General features: G+C 40.8%; 1 protein-coding gene across 11 annotated transcripts in view; it reads right to left on the bottom strand.

Annotated features, from left to right (window-relative positions):
• Positions 1-784: 784 nt before the first annotated feature.
• Positions 785-17646, bottom strand: part of ABI1 (abl interactor 1) — a 77011-nt gene continuing 60149 nt past the window's right edge. For 2 of the 11 annotated variants that reach the window (XM_059493536.1, XM_059493445.1), the window contains 7 exons: positions 15261-15401; positions 13160-13260; positions 12167-12241; positions 10396-10572; positions 7497-7583; positions 3234-3419; positions 785-1671 (listed from right to left, as the gene is read on the bottom strand). In XM_059493536.1, the coding sequence (XP_059349519.1) occupies positions 1496-1671; positions 3234-3419; positions 7497-7583; positions 10396-10572; positions 12167-12241; positions 13160-13260; positions 15261-15401 (943 nt within the window). In that variant the 3' untranslated portion in view covers positions 785-1495. The remainder of the gene's footprint in view (positions 1672-3233; positions 3420-7496; positions 7584-10395; positions 10573-12166; positions 12242-13159; positions 13261-15260; positions 15402-17646) is intronic. The other 9 variants (XM_059493452.1, XM_059493471.1, XM_059493480.1 and 6 more) reach the window with 6 other exon arrangements.

Raw genomic sequence — 17646 nt, 5'->3', positions numbered from 1 at the left:
CTGGTTTACTGTAAAAGACTACAAGTGGATTTTAACTGGTTATTCATCAGTGAGTTCAATTTATGTTATTGGTGGCTACCTGCTAGCAGTTAACGTGATGCAGAATTTGAGATTGTTACCAAGTGAATGTTTTTGTTCAGAAAATGAAAGGCTCAGTATTTCTAACTCAAACTAAAAATGAATGATTCACCAGCCAGTCAAACCTGCAACTCCATCACTTTAATCACTCATTTATAGAATATATTCTGTAGCACCCTAGAAGCTGCCTTTGAAGTCCCAGACACATTCCTCTCACAGTAATTACCCAGTACTACCACATTCCTTCTCAGGTTATTTCAGCCACAGAATCTGTAGAGCAGGAAAGCACACCCTCTCTGGCTATCTCTGCCTGTGATCCCATAACAATGGCCAAGTTCCTGTCCCTGAGTTCCCCTGGGTGCTCTCTGCAGGACAGCCTGATCCTGTCCCTCTGCTCCAGAGCCACACACAGTTCCCACACAGAACTGTCAGCTACAGATGGTGTCCAACTCACTGCATCCAGGTAACTGGATTCAATCAAGAACCCTCACTGAAACTAAGTGTGGGCAGAAAAGAACTTCTAGGAGTATGTATAAGTGTGTAATTCAGGTTTCAGATCTAATTTATTTTCCCTCTGTCAGTGATAAAGTCATGTTACAAACATTTGCTTTTTAGTACATTGCCTGGGATAACACAGCCATGATTTTGCTACGTTAGCATTCCAAACTTCTTTGCCAAGCCAACCAACAAAGTAATGGACAAGACCTTTGGTTCACTTATATATTTATGAATGGAAAAAGTCATAATGTAAATTTACTCATTAAAAAAACTTGGGTACAAATTACACATACATAAGACCACCCATTTTTTGAATCACATGGACACCTTAGACCCAAACAACTCATTGTAATAGACTTTAGTGAGAATACTCCAGGTAAAGATTACAACAATTGGAAGCATCTTGGATTTTTAAAAAAGTATATTTCAATACATAAGTTTGTATGCATGCTTTAAACAAATATAATTCAAGAATGAGCAAAGAGTCTAAACAAAAAGTAATATGACCAGCACTAACATTAAACTTCTCATCCAGGTTTTAATATGTTAGTCTAACGTAGTGTTAGTTACCATGCTGTACTGAAAAATGTAATGGCACAATCTGATCATGGTTCATTAAATATTATACCCTACTTCCCCATAATAATTAGGCTGGTCATAAAATTAACAATGCATAAGTAAATAAGTATAACCAGTTATAGACAGTTGCTTGTTTTACAAATTGCCATCAGGTAAGACATACTGTCCCCAGAGACTCAGAGATGGACATTCAATCATACCATTAAAACAGTATGGCCTGAAGAAATGGGCACAATTTTTTGAAAGTATATTAAGACAATTTTGTTAGCTTTTAGTTACCCCTTGTAAATAATCATGGTATGACTTGAATACAAGACCAAACTTTGAAAAGCAAAGGATTTTAATCGGCATAGTGCATGATTGATTCAACATAATTCCCAGGAAACAAGCCAGTTACTCGATTGCAAACTCCTTCATACCAGCCGTCATCGTTCTTCTTTATCACATAAATGATTGCACCCTCCATAAACGACAGCTCATCGTCTTTGTCCTTTGTATAGTCATATATAGCAACAACTGTGGAATAAACAGGGACACATTTAGCATTTTATTAATAGCAACACTATTAAAAAACAATTGTACTTCAGAAAATATTAAAAGATTAGTTGGCTGTTGTGGGATTTTCAGTAATGAATTCACGTGCTTTTCCTCTTGAACACTAAGCCCAGAAAATGGAATTTCACTTTCCTTGCAGCATTAGCTAGCACTAAGAAGTGCATGTTGACTAACTGAACACTCAGTTAAACTGCTGGCACAGCAGTACATCCAACTGTGACATGGTAAAGTGGGGCTTACGGACACTTAAAAGCTGAGTTAGGGAACACCTGACTTGTGTGGCACTCACTTCTGACCAGATTACCTCAATAGCATGTGGATCTCCTAGTATGAATCTCTTGATTCATAACAAAAAATTCTACAAAAATTATTCCACTGAGGCCCCTGTTGGCACATCGGTGTGGCCCTGCACACCTCGCTGCTAAAGCCATTGCACACAAATGAATGGGCATTCCCACAGAGCTTTTGTGTCATCAGGAGTTCTGGAACTACTTTTCAAGGAGCTGCACTGAGGGCAAGTAGGAAAGTTGCTGAAGAGTGTAGAAGCAACATCTGCTATTTTCAGTACCTGCTTGGTACTACCTTACTCTTACCAACCTCCAACTTGCTGTGTGCCATTAACAAAGCAGAGGTTTCCCCAAGGGAAGAATGTTGCCACCACCAATGCTGGAGTTAAAAACTACCACTGTGAATATACAGACTTCAGACACCACAGCCTTAGCCTTCAAAAGTTAATACGGATTTATGCAATTGATCAGCTTTATGAATTCCAAAAATCCACTATTTTACATCTACATATAATCTCAGCTATCTGATGTCTTAATGCCTAGCAATGCTGTGCTGTATCAGTTATTTTCATCCCTTGGGTACGTCCTGCACACAGTCCAGCTCAAATGAAGAGGGAACACAGGAGCTCTGCCACAAACACCACAAGTACCTGTCCCCATTTTGTACTCACTGCAGCACCAGCCAGCTCATGAGAAAACTGGCAGCACTGCTGCTGACAAAATGGTCAGTGCTACAACACAGACAACTCCACTGGCAGGAAATCTGCTTGTCCATTATTTATGGGAAGAGATGTTTACTACGTGACTTCATACCTAAGCACAGTTCCGAGTCTGCTGATCTGGAGTCACTCCAAGGAGACCTCAACATATTTTATAGTTCAAAGTCTAATAATGGACTCTAGTAACCTAGTTTGATGAGATAAATGCTTGGAATATCTGACCATTTTGCAGAAATCTCTAGATGACTGCCCAGCAATCCTGAGGCAAGTACAGACAGTCCAGCTCATCAAAGATGAAAGCCATCCAATTTTTACATCTGCTTCCCATGAAGAAACTTGCTTTTTCACCCATTCTAGAATACCTGAATGTATTTTGTAATTTGTCCAGAGAAGGATTATTAGGTGTAGACACAAACTAAGGAAAGCATGGCTTGTGACCCACACTAAGTCCTTCATTCCCTTCAGACACCATTAATCCCCTGATACTGCACTAACACAGCTGCAGTGCTTCTCTTACCTTTCTCTATGTAGTTTTTAGGTGCCCAAGCAGGATCTCCATCTGCATAGGGATCGCTGTACTGCACAACAGCAGCCTCCTCATCCTCATAATCCACAGGTGGTGGGGGTGGAGGAGGAGGAGAGTCATCAAACATCGGAATCTCATCGGGGGGCGGCGGCGGGGGAGGAGTTGGGCTATCAGCAACTAGAAACATTTGGAGATTATTGTTTTCTCTTAAATCAAGACAGGGTGGAGATGCAAACAAACCTGAGGCTGTACACTGTAAATAAAAGAGCTGGGAGGACAACACACACAGCATGCACTATAATACCATGCACTGATTAGAAACAGAGGCTTTGTATTAACAACTACAGCACACAACTCTATTGGTTATTAGTGGTCCAGTCTATGTGTAAATGCTACTAGAGTCAAAGCACATGCTGCGGGGCGTAAGCTGAACATCAGCAGAGAGGAAAGCTTCCTGCTCCAATGTCCATGCGCTGCAGCGGGAGCTATGGAGGACTCAGTGGCACCCTCTGAGCCAGGCAGCAACTGGGCCAGCAGCTTGACTGGCTTTTAACAAATCCTTTGTCTGAACAGTCACTTCAATTTACTTCTGAACACTGCTTCCTTGGATTTCTTCTCTCTCAGAGCTAGCATTAGGGAACAAAAAGATCTGGTGTGGATCATAAATACTAGTCTCTTCCCTTTTTTTAAGATTTAACCAGGTAAGAGGAAGCCAAGTAATCCTTTTGCAGAAGAAAAGCTTTGTATAGATCCTTATCTTGCAGGCTAGATTGTGTGTGTGACATTCAGGAATCAATAAATGAAAAACAATGACAGGCAGCTGCTGCTCTTAGAGAAAAAGTGCTCAAGGAATTAAATGTATAATCCAAAATGTCAAATCCCTGCCCTGAGATTCTCCAATCAGCACAGTTACAAGTTGCTTTGGGAAAGGGAAAAAGAGAAAGGCATTATGGCACAAATCACTTTTTAAATCAGTTCATTAAATTAGTTTCCAGTAACGTTGACAGCAGCTGGCAGCAAAATAGAGAGATGACATACTCAGATGCAGGACATCAAGTCCCTCATGCTATTCCTAGGGAGATATGGTCCACTACACATGGCCCTGGTGTAAGCACTATGGAGCCACAAGTTACTGAAAGGAAGCTACTGTTACTGACATCAGTTTGGTTACATAGCAACACAGACTCATTTTCAAGATCTGGGATTCTGCACACTGAAAACATAGGCTGAAAACCACTGCTCCAGGCAGGGTTTGATGGAACAGGGCATCAGGCCTCAGAATGTGCAGCTCCAGCACACAAATTTTGAAAAGAAAGCCAAGCAACAGAGAAAGACCAACACTGCACTGAATGAAGCTTTGACTACTGATAGTTACAATGGCACTGGAGATTAGAAATAGGGGTTTTGTTTGCTTAAACACTTGTTACTTTTGGCTAGTCACTACCCTAGTGGTGACCTAATCTTTGCTCTTCAGCCCCATGCCCCTGACCAGGGACTTGGGCACAGCTCCCCTGTCCTGTGTGTGTCAGGCTGGCTGCACTGGGACAGCTCTGGCACCTGCTGCCAGGGCAAAAGGGGGCAGGAGCTGCTGGGGCAGGTTCTGCCTCAGCCCAGGCATCCAGCCCACTCCCTTCCCTTGCAGGGCCAATTCTTCACCTGCAAGCCCAGCTCCTCTTCAACTTGACCGGCTGAGCTGAACACCCCACAGCTCTCTGCATCAGTAAGACTGGCTGCCACTGTATTTATTAGTGATTCCTCTCCCACACAGAAGCCCATTTGTGTCACTTGGAGACAGACTAACAATGTCTCTGGTGGAGTGAATGCTACGTCCTGCCCGTTACTGAATAGCACTCACAGACAGGCTTCATTAATCCACCACAGACACATGACAGCACTGTTTATGAATGGACTGGTTTTGTGCTGCAGTTTAGCACATCTTCCACAAATGTATTTCTCCCCTTAGTTTCTGTCTGCAGCCAGGGAAAAAAAAAAAAAACAGAGTTGAAACAACAATCATTTGAGATCTTGAGAAATCCTTACCTTAAAAAATTTTTTAAAAATTTTAAATGCAAAAAAAGTTACATTTATTCAACAATGAAGCTGCATATTTGAAAAGGAAAGAGAGCAGGAAATGCAACTGTGAAAACACCAAGACATACTCTAACTGAGATGCAGTGCAGGAACTGCAAGCTTTATAGGAAACATTTGAAACAATTCAACTTCGCATTTAAACAAAGGGAGAGAATGGAACAGAAAATTAGACAAGTGCCACTCCATTGAAGTATCCCCTTTCCTCCTGGACCTTAACCTAGACTTCTTCTGGTTCTAAACTGTGCCAGACTCTAGGACAGCATCACTTCTCCTAAGGGAGGGAAATAAAGCATGCAAAAAGCCACTTCAAATGAAAAAGGGTAAAAGGACAAGTATTTATATAGCTCCAAACTGAGATCTTCTCTTGTATGCATTCCCATCCTTGCTCTTTAAATGGGGACCAGCACACTCCTTGTGAAAGGACTTGGTGTGAGAGTACAGCAACTCATATCAGCTGTCCCCGAGCACCAGACACTGAAAAACCTCTCTGGAGGAGATGCTCACAGTTTGAACACAGGAAAAAAAGAAGAGGCATTGCATAGTTTCTGCACCCTCTATGTCCTTGTCCTCTGAAAGAAGCTCTCAAGCAGTCTGTTTTCCAAACCTGCAGATCTCTATGATAAGGAAAAGACAAGTCTACCCACATCTCCCTAACAGGAGAGACTTCTTGAGAAAACCAGACTGATGAAAGTCCAGCACACAATGCCAAAACCCAAGAGCAGCCTCTAGAGCCAGCTCTGCTGAGCGTACGCGCAGGCTGCCACAGGCTCCAAGCCATACTCATTACAGAACTTTCCAACCCAAGGGACTATTAAAAGAAATAAAATAAAGAACAATTCCTATGACCAGATTTCAAGCTTCAGGTGTTTTGCTGCAGTCTCATCCACAAGTTAGCTTGCACAAGTCAGTCTGTCCCTTTCACCTCTGCTCTCCAAGGGCTGTGTTATCTCCAGGAGGACAATACTCAGAACAATTCAGGAGCAGGTGTCAATTTTCTCAAGTTTATCTGCAAGTTAAGATATTCTGTAACCTTCATCTTCAGCAGGTTTACCTCTACACTTACTATTTTGGAAAGGTTTTCAACACAATTTTGTGGCACACTATTCTACATCAACGTGATTCTTGCAGTTTACCTAGCACAGCACCAATATACCTTCTTTTTGAGAGAGAACCACAGAGATGTCTCTGATGTCATGGGGAATGCTCAGAACATGACCACTTAAAAGCTCCAATGGGAAGCAGAACAGCAACACTACTCAGACCTGGGGTCCCTAAATGGATGCTGCAGCTATATAGCCAACTGTGTAGTAGTAGCCCCTGAGATCCTAGCAAATCTCAAAATGGTTCCCAAACACTTTAAAAGCATTTTTTATTTACTTCATACTCTATCTAAATCATATTTAATCTGCTGTTTACAGAACTGCAACAAACTCCAACTGAAAAGGATATCTCCAGATCAGGAACATGACTTTACACCTGCACTAGCACTTGAGACAGTAACACTCACCTGGAGGGAATCAAGCAGTAATGGTAAAAGCAGAGTTACCAGTATAAACACAACACAGCTAGAGAGCACCTCTCACACACCTAACAAGCAGAGCTATGCTGCTAGAAGCTCAGCTGGGAAATAGGAGACCACAAAGAAATGGAGAATGAAAGGCTGCTGAGAGGAGAGATGCCTTACAAGCTCCTTTGTAATGCATTAGATCTTAAGACTGCACGTTTTCAATTGACTGTACAGCTTGCTGAAAAATGCTACAGTATTGGAATCAATGGTTACACATTACATGTTCTGACAGTCTACATAAGCCCTTCTAATAAAAACTAATCAATTATCCCGACTGGAAAAGGCAGGGTGATTCAACATCAAATTAGTATTTTCAATTAAAATACAATTTTATATTCACACCAAACATATGCCACATTTCACACTGTACTTCTGTAATAAATTTGCAGTTCAGGACTTAAATGGGTCAGTAATAATCATGCACGTGTTATAAATATTGAAGAGTGTGCCCTTCAGCTCCAATAGCATATTGACACTAGAATGCAAGATGGTATTAGCTTCTGGAAAAGGAAACAAAATAGAGTCTGACTTGCCAGCCATGCATGCTAGAAGAGAGTAGGCTCTACCCTTTACCAGCTCAGCTTGTCCAAACTTACTGTTTTCCTGCACCCTGGCCACGAAGCCTGTGAGAGGTATCTGTGGAGTCAACTGAGGCATAGGGGGAGGGGGTGGAGCAATAGAAACTGGTAGCAACACACACACCATATGGGGAAAGTCAAATGGACAAAGGAAAAAAAAAAAGGGAACAAACAAAAGCAGCCGTCAGTAACGAGGACCACAAAACAAAGTATGTAAAGAACAACAAGAACACACACACACAAGAACCTTCTTCAAGCTTGTGTTTCCAACAAGGCTGAATTCGTGGTTAGCCAATGGAGGACCAAAAGCAAAGCATGCCCGTGTTCAGCCAGGGAACAGCTGAATAAAGTGCAGGCTGCGTGTGAAGGTTTCTGCTCTGTCACACATTTTGTGTGCTCACCTGGGGAGCACAGAAAATTGAGCTTTTGTCTTGCTGCTAAATAAGGATTACTCAATTTAGCAGTTCTCTTTTCAAAGTGAGCTACTAGAAGTAGAGGTGATGTTTTGCAGGATTCTGGACTCCCTCTCTAAAATCCAAGTGGAGCCCTGTATCAAGTGCAGCAAAGTAGCACTGACACAGAGCAAAGGCAACTTTTGCAAGGGGCACAATGTTTTAGCATCAATACTCCACATTCACACAGAGAGCACCTCCCACCACTGGGCTCTGCTGGGACAGGGGCAGTCAGATAGCTTACTGCAGTTTTGTTTTTCTCAAAAAAAGGGACCTTGTTGCTTGCTGGTAGAAAAAAACAGATGGGTCTAGAGCAGAGTGGAGCTTTATGAAGCCTTCTGTGGTGAGAGGGCACCCAGCAACCTAAAAGGCTGGCAAAGGCTTCAACAGCTCTGAGTGGCTACACGAGCATGCAGAGCTGCCCAGGAAGCCCTTGCAATCTTATTTTCTGTGAAATATGTGCCTGTCTAGTGAGTAATGAGACCTGTGACCACACCTGTGCTCAGAGACACTGGGCTGACAGCCCCAGTGCTCAACTGCTCCCTGCACAGGTAGGGAATGGGAGCAGTAGGGCAAGCCACTCAAACTATCAGCTCTGGAAGGACATCTCCCCCTTAAGTGCAGGGAATGAAAAGCATAAAACAAAACTCCACCCAGAAACTCAACAAAACATCAACTCATTTGTTTATACAGTGTCCCTTCTCAGTGGAATTTCTCTTGCACTGGAGCAGAGAAATTCCAGTGAAGGTGGGAATTCAGCATGGTAATAAATCCAGTTGGAACCAAATTTGAAAGAGGTTCTGTTCTTCCAAGTAAGCAACAGTTTTAAATAAAGCTTTAACTAAGATTAATGTTTGATGAATTAAAATGAAGCATTTAGTTCATTACAAAACCAATAATCAAATAAACTGTATGGGATAAATGATTGATAAAAACAGAACAAACAGTGTCTCACAAAATTGAAGTAAACATCTAAGAAAAACCAGAGCATTTGTTAGCATGAAAAGTAAAATCTTAAGGCAACATGGGACCTGGGTTTAATGTCAAGACAGTAGCACTAAAAAAATAATCACCAGTTACAGAAACAGAGGAAAACAGTTTCAAGTAGCAAAACACACCCATCAAAATACTGTTTAAAAAATGCTGACCATCAGTATTTTGAAAACACCAGAGAGGCTAGATTAAGAAACAGCACCTGCATTTGAGCAAAAAATTGCTTTGGACAAATGTAAACATTCAGAAAAAGTGGTGTGCACAGCATTTAAGACAACTGAACTATTCCCAGAAGTAAAATCCTGTTTATTTAATGGAACTCAACTGTTCAGGCAGGAGGGAGTTTCTGTTGTTATGGTGAATTAATTTGGAGGAATGAGAATGTGGAGGAAAATGAAATGCTAGTATGGGTGAGCAAGAGTAGAAGGAAAATCAGGTTTGGAAAAAAAGAAAAGATAGATACTGTGTCTGCATATAAAAATACTTTCTGACAAATGTAATACTTCTAAACTACTCAGAAAACTCTTCACTTCAGTGTCCCAAATATTTTAAAAGCATTCTTTTCTTAAGAGTAAGTACACAACAGCAAACACTGGTCTAAAGAGATCTTGAATCCAAACATCAACATTTCTTTTCAAAAGAAACATTCCTCTGAAGTTTAAAGACTTGGCATTCTGAACACTACCAAGAAAAAAACATTATACAACTACCACTGCTCGATGTGTACTTGATCAAAATTCATGGAAATGGCAACGAAAAAGTTTCCTGATAGAGCTTCCTACCAGCAGCCAAGATCCTTATTTTACAGATCTTTCTGCAGTGAACCTTGTTTGCCCTTCTGGGGTAGGAAGGCAGGAGGCTGCTGACTAAAACCTGCTCACTTGCCCATGGCATCCATCCCTTCCCTCATCTCCTGCAGATGCTCCTACTAGTGTGAAAGCAGAGAAGCTGTCTGCTAAAAGAGAGAGACTGAGCTCTTTAACAGTCAAGCTTAAAGAAAAGAACAAAGGAGAAACTTGGAATCAGGAAAGGATTTAAGAAAGACACAAAGACAGGGAGGAACTGTGTGACAGGAACATGAACATTGTGCTCAGTATTCTTTTGCCACCATCCAAATAGTGGGGGAGTGTACTCCAATCACCTTAGGTCTCCCACAAAAAAACTGACCCTTGGTTTAGTTTGTGTTCTCCAAGCACACTTGAAATGCCAGGTATAATGTGCCTATAATTAGACAGGCAATCCTAATAATTTCTTGTCATGAGTAACAGCAAATAAGTCAGGGGGGAAAACAGTATAATTGCATATAGTGCAATCACTGTGCAATTTCAATATCGTTTTTCTTGTTTGTTTTTCCTTCTATTTCAGGAAAGAAAGTCTCATTGATGCTTTTCATAAATGAATTAAAATGCCATGCATGCTTGTACAATCATTTTGCTCAAAACAGTTTGTGATTTCAGAGCGCAGCAGCTTACTTGAATTTTGAGAATAAAGAGGCCCGCCATTAACATGAGGTTGAGCAGAGAATGGGGCAGTCACAGAAGGATTCCGTCTGTATCCACCAGAAGATGCTGAAGAAGTGGTAGAGTTGTGTCGTGAGATTTGCCTGGTCATTGTGCCATACTGGGAACCAGGAGCTGAACCAGGAGCAGCTGAAAAGCATTAGCCAAAGGAACCAAGGAAAAGACTTAAGCAGAGCATTACTTGGGATAGAATGCAGAAAACAGAAAAAGTCCAGAACGTGGAAAATACTTGATTACAGTTCTCCAATAATTTAAGATCAGTAACAGGCAATTAACAGAAAAAACAAACATCCCCATTACAATCAATAATGAGAAAACACACACAGAACATAAACCAACATTCATATAAAGGGCATTGAGAAATGCTGAGAGTACTTTGAGAGACTGGATTGGACTGGAAAACTGAATCCAACTCTTAAGTGTATCTCAATTATACTACATGCAATAATACCCTTTATTAAAGAGCACACAGGAAAAAATTCCACATTCTGCTCAAAACAAATAATTTCAATTGCAAAGCTGAACGTGCCCCCAGTATAATATAAAACAACACTCTAACAAAACAGTGAAACAAATGTCATGAGCTTCAGACATTTGGCACATTTATCAATCATATTTGCTGGTTGTGCTTTTATATTGATGGAATTTGTACTAACAAATCAGAATCACCGATTCCAGCTGACAAAGATGTCATTCGTTCTTCATGAAAAACACCCATATTTACCTTCCACCTACTGGCTGCACAAACTTCAAGGTTAACAAAACAGTTTAAGTTCTTTCAGATTAACCTCTGACAGAAAGAAAATCACACCTTGCAAACTAATGAATCTCACTCATTGTAGTTGCATGAATTAACACAATTCTTAAATGCAAAAATTAGTTTGCAATAAAGTGTTTTGTGCTTTTATATACATATATTATATAATTATATAAGACACAAACAGCAAGCAGACAGAAGTTTGCAGTCCTGTGATGCTATCCAAAGTCATTTTTACTTAGCATTTCAGTAAGGGAGAGTGCAAAGGGATACGTGGGTCAAAGCCTCCAAAGCTAGTTTCATAACTCAATCAATTATTCTTGTCATCAGCCTGTGACAGGAAAGGGTGGGGTATTTTTTCCTGTCTATTTTGAAAAGTACTACTTTTAGATCCCACCCTAACTGCTGTATGTAGTGCTTGAAGCAATTTCTCAAGAACTGCTAGTTCATATCCTCAAGTCTTCCAGTTTGACACCTGCCTGCAGCACTACGGAATCAAAGCCAAGCTACTGTGACAGACACTTGTGCTTTCCAGTCACTTTGTGCCCACAGAATAGAACACACATCACCCTACACATAAACTACCATTTCTGAACTAGAGTGCAACTGCTGTGACTTAGCTTCTGCTGCAGGAGTTACACAGCCTAATGCCAATATTCAAGCAGATTCTGAGATCTTATAGATCAAATTAATTGGATCTTAGCTTAATTGGGAGCAGATCTCAAGCAACTAGCAGCTTTTTTTCCATAGCTAGTGCATTTAGCTTCAGAGGCTTTAACCACAGGAAATTAGTGGAGATTAGATTTGTTGAAAAAAAAAAACCAAAAAAAATCCCAGAACTGATTTTTGTAATAAAATCACGTAGGTCCCACTACAGAAGAAAAACCCCTCACTGAGTTCATTAGGAAGAGGTGATTATTGATTATGCAGCATGTCTGCAATCACTTCAGCATTGTCAAGTCTCACCTATCAGACTGCCCATCGGGAGAGGTGGAGGCAGTGGTGGTGCTGGCGGGGCTCCAGGAGGAACAGAAATGTGTGCTAATAAAATAGTTTATATTCCTAATTAGGCCATATTATTAAAAATTTTAAAAAAAAAAAGTACAGGCACTTGATAGGCTTCCCAAACAAATATAAAAATTCTACTTCTGTTAACTAATACCAATTCAGACCCTGATCCTATCCAGGGTTCTGTACATGCCAATCTTTATTCTCATTGACTTTTATGGGATGCCAGATGATAGTAAGATTTCATGCCTATTTATACCACTGCAGGACCAGAATATGTCCTGGGAAAGGAAAGCCTACACGTATAAAAGGAAATGAAGACTTGTCATCCAAGAAACAGAGAAATCTCTGCAACAGCAAAATAACATTACACCAAAACTCCACTATTCTCTTTTGTGTCTTATGGGCTTGCAAAACACAAAGTCAGTGACTGGGCTGGTTTATTACTAAGATAATAACAGTAAAGAAGGACCCTACTCAATCTTATCATTCATCATTATTAAACACAAGGGAGTGTACCTCCAACACGGAGATCCCTCAAGAATCTTTCCCCACAGATGGCAAAGTTAGCAGAGTATTTCAGAAGCCAGTATTTCCCATTAAACATGTACATAGTTGCTGCTGCTCTCAGGCCATCCAGAAATGCCAAAGCGCACACACATTTAAAGTTACAGGTAAGCTTTAAAAGGATACATTTGTCTTTTACTCCCCTTTTACACCCTTGATTGCCTTGTAAAAACATGGACCAGCAAAGGTATTTTAACCATCCATTATTCAGTAACTGACTGTCCTGCAACTACTCTTGGTAAAGAATTAAAACTTTAGACATCACTCAGCACTCATAAGTGATTTCCTGAGTAGGACTGTAGCTCAGGACAGTTTGTAGCCCACCACGTTCAGTGAGAGTCCCTGTGCAAACACAAGGAGGCAGCAGGGAGGGGTCCCACATACCTGGCCCGATGGTCGGCGGTGACGGGGTAGGCACGGCAATGGGAATGCCTATACTGCTGCTGCCACTGTTCTCCCGGCTGCCACTTCCTCCACTGCTGCCACTGTGTGGGAGGATAGAATGTAAGAAAATAGTGCAGAAGGCAGTCTCACACCTGAGGAGTTGCAGCTGCACTAATGACCAAAGATTAGGAACAGCCCTGCCCTTAATAGGCCACAGCTGTGCCAATAAGAAGACGAGCGCTACAAAAGGGTGGGTTAGCTGGGTGAGGAGACAGCTGCAGTTTGTTGGCTGTGCTGCAAAAAAAAAAAGTCAGTTCTGTGAGGAGCTGACCATGAAAAATCATCCAGAAGGTAAGGAAGATTTACAATAAGGTGACAATACCACCACACAAGAAAAACACAAGTATGAGCATCTCCTACAAAAGCATGTTAACAGCCACACTTCTTGTGTGAGCTCTTCCAGCCTAACTCGATTACAGACTGTTGAAAAACTCCCTATTAAATGTCTCTGTCTTTACTTACAATTGCATACAGATAATCAAGTCTGGATGCATTACATTCCTAATAAATGGAATTAGCTAGGCTGATAAACATCACTATGAATAAAATGTGCAATTAAATGCTTCAAGAAATTAAAAGGTAATCAACCATGCAAGTTCTAGGCAATGGAGTAACAACTGCAGGAGTAGTTCAGGGGCCTTGTAATAATTGAAAGTAGTATGCTGGGGCTGGATGACCTCATGGCTAAACTCTAAATAATTATTTAAGATTAATTATGTTGTCAGCTGAAGGAACATCTCTACTCAGAGCAGAAGTTTAGATTACTAAGTTTTCAATTGAGAATGGATATGATAAACCACCTGGGGAGGGGTGTGGGACATGGTTGCTTAATTTTCTATGTATCTAACACTCCCCACTACCCATGCTTATGTATAAGTTTGTTTCTAAGATGGTCTGAAAGCTAACAGTACAGCCAGCTCAAAATTTGTCTAACTAATGTTATATGACATGCAAATCAGAGGCCAGCAATGCAAAACATAGTAAACTATTGGATAACATTTCTAGATGTGCCTTTGGAGGCTGTAACATTTATTTTCTTAGAAGGAAATGAAAAAGAATCAAAATTCAGGCAGAATCTATCCTTATTTGTATCTAAGAGCACTCCTTAGTTTAACTCTTGAATTTATATGCATTAAATGGATAATGTAAAGGTAACTAAGCACATAAGATGTTTTGAAGCCAAAACTTCATTTTAGTTCATCCATATTAATTAAGAGTACTCAGTGAAGTTCTAGTTTATTTACCACTCCTGGATAGCTATAAATCAGTCAAGAGTCAAGTGCAAACCATTCAAATATCACTCTTTAGAAAATAACATTACAAAGAAAGAAAATCTGTGATCTGAAATGGAAGCCAAGATAATTCCTTCAAAATTAGTGTTCTGTCTGCTGAAGACCTTGATCCTGTCACCATGGTTGCAGCTGAATTTCTAACTGCAGCCTACATAAAAGAAGATCTTGTGAGATGGGAGTGAGGAGCATCACAGTAGCCAGCTAAACAGACTAACAAGATCCTCATGCAGCGACATTTAGAAGTTATTTAAGTCTGACAGTATTTCATATCACCAACTGTGTCTAAAATACTCTCTCAGTCCCTGTTAGTGACCTACCATGTTTAACTGCCTACTGGGAGTTTTTAAGATAAGAAAAATATTAAGAAAGAAGCTCTCTAAAATACAAGCTAACCTTTTAACTACACTGAATTCTTTGATCTGTTTTTTCCCCTGCAGTCTGAAGCCTGTGATAAAAATCAAATTGAAAAAAAAATGAACTCACTCAAGAGCCACAGAGAAACATTTAGCCTTGCAATTCAAGAAGAAAATAACAAGTTTTAAAAAGCTACACTCAGAATATTGAATATGAAGGCACTTCATGTTAGGAAGTCAGCAATGCAGTAAAGCTTTTGATGATGCAGTGGTAGAATAACTCACCTTTTCGCCTTTCAACAAAAGGCCAAGAGGCACAAAGCTTCAAGGCTTTTCTGTGACTTAGTAAGCATTGCCTTGCCAGGCAGGAGAGAGTTAGTGTGGCAAACAGCCTACCTGTGTGTTCGTGGTCTCTGGTTCAAGGAAGCTGTCCTGCCTGGACTGTGCTGACTGCCCAGCCTGGCAGGGCTGGTCATGTAATCGTTCGGGACTGTGGGCGGCTTGACTGGCTCCAGGGTTTTGTAAGGAGTATTGCGTCTGGTCAAGGAAAAAAAGGTTTGAAGACGGAAAGATAAAGAAACAGAAGATTAAAAGGATAAATAAGTGAAGATGTAAATCCATTTGTTTTCTAAATCTTTTGTTAAAGATCATGGCAGTGACCCTCACTGCGACATAGTAAAATTCCAACGGGCAGGGTAGACAGGTCACACTCAACAGCCCAAAGTACTCTTACACAGATCCATACAAGCTGGCCTACAGCACACAGACTGGTCAAAAAAGCCAAAATTAAACTATCTACCTGAAATACATTATTTGAGCAACCTAACACACAATAGCTACATCTGCATAACACTCTGGGTAAACTGTCAGCACATGACAAATTTCTGTTGTACTAATCTCCTCTTCCCTCCTTCCTTTCCCTTGCCATCAGAATCCTTTCCAAAAGTACTCTTGGCTAAAGGTATTCATCTCATTAAGACATCAGCAAGGCTGAATCAAGATTCACAGAACAAGTGACATTTGCAATCACCAGTACTTCTCCTAGGAGCACTGCTTCACACAGTAATCAAGCAACCTCATCTCACATAAGCAGATCTGGAAGTGCCTCATAGATGAGCTTCATTGTCTCCATTTTGTGGCCCAAGAAAGCGAAGCCCAGAGAACTCCAAATGAGCAGGCTGCATCAAGTCAGAAATATAACATAGATCTTTTGAGATGTATTTACCAGAGCCATTACTGCCATAAGAACAGCGCATTTATTGCACTGAATCGCAGAGGTCTTCAGTTCTCAGCAGTAACTGACAGATCCATTGCAAAACACAGAATTTGGCAATGCATCAGAGCTAAGCAAAACCAAAAATACTGAACTGCTGGCATTTAATAATTTGTTCAATTACTGGTTATAACAGAGTTGCTAAGTTATACAGTTTCCTGGTATTTTAAGAAACTTACTGACTTTCTCTCTACAGTGTGAAAAGCAACAGTACTAAACTTACTTTTCAAGGTTATTTCAGTAAGTCTTCCCTGCTTATCATTTTTATTTGCTAGTCTTTAGATGTCTACTGCTTACAACCAGAATACAAAATTTCATCTTTTTTCAACAACTGATCTCTTTTGGCAGATCTATAGGTGGTGACACCCTGCATATTAAAATCATCTAGAGTTCTTCATATAGACAATTTCATTTACAAACACCACAGTATCTGGAAACAGTTACAGTATTTCCACTTTTTTCTTTAAGAGGTTTTAATAATAAATTGTTATAGATGGAAGACAAAGAACTGTTACAGATGGAAGACTGTTCAGAGCTCCCCACCTCAGTGTCCTCCAATGTTTCAGGGCCATGCTGGGAGCCCTTGCCACCAGGGAGAGCTACAGGGAGCCCAGAGCCTTGCTTTGCTCCAGGACCCTCAAGGAATGACTTCAACTACTCCCACTACATCCAGTTCCAGCAATTCACTTATTCTTCCACAGTACTTCAAAACAGAGCACCCAATGATTTCCACAATCTCTCTCTGGTCCTCTGAAGAGACCCCTGCTTACTTCATCCCCTTTTGCTTTTCACTTTTTCACATTTCCATGCAGGACTCACTTTAGATAGTCCTGCCCTGGAGGGACAAGCTGCACAACAGGCAGCACCTACTTAAAGACCAATGTTGCACACTAAGCTCATTCTGGTTTTACATACTTATCTCTCTTTTCTGGATCAAAGGGAGCAGAGTAGCATCCTTGTGGTTTCTAGCGATTTTTTCCTGCATAAATTAGGATAAGTCATGCCTGTGATATTTCATGTTTTGGCAGAACACAGCTGCTCAAGACAAGAACTGTACTTCCTGAACAAGAAGGGCAGATAGAAATCTCTCTTACAAACCCACATTATTCCTCCCCCTCAGCCAACTGCTGCCACTTGTCAAGCTCATCTGGAAATGACATTCAGCTGATTAATCCTTATCAGGCACCAGCCAGGGCAACCAAACAGCTCTGGCTTGTTCAGGGGGGAGTAGTGAGAGAGGCAGCTCACCAGTACATCAACGCTTCTGTTTCACTAGCAAGCATCCAAGAGGACATGAAAGTGCTACCCAGGTTCCCAGAACCGATAAACAACTCTCTCAGCTGGGATAAGAGACACAATTGGAATACTGATTTCATGCCCTTGAGCAATGGGAATTTTCAGAAAACATGCTGAGGAAACCTCTAGGTTAATTTCTCTGTGGAGTATGCAGCAAATGCTACCACCAAAGCACCAAACAAGGATTAAAAATCACTCAGTCCTCAACAAAAG

Source organism: Ammospiza nelsoni, chromosome 1 (genome assembly GCF_027579445.1).
Source record: "Ammospiza nelsoni isolate bAmmNel1 chromosome 1, bAmmNel1.pri, whole genome shotgun sequence".
Taxonomy (NCBI): Eukaryota; Metazoa; Chordata; class Aves; order Passeriformes; family Passerellidae; genus Ammospiza; species Ammospiza nelsoni.
Note: the sequence above shows the minus strand (reverse complement) of the source record. Positions and strands in the feature narration are given on the sequence as shown.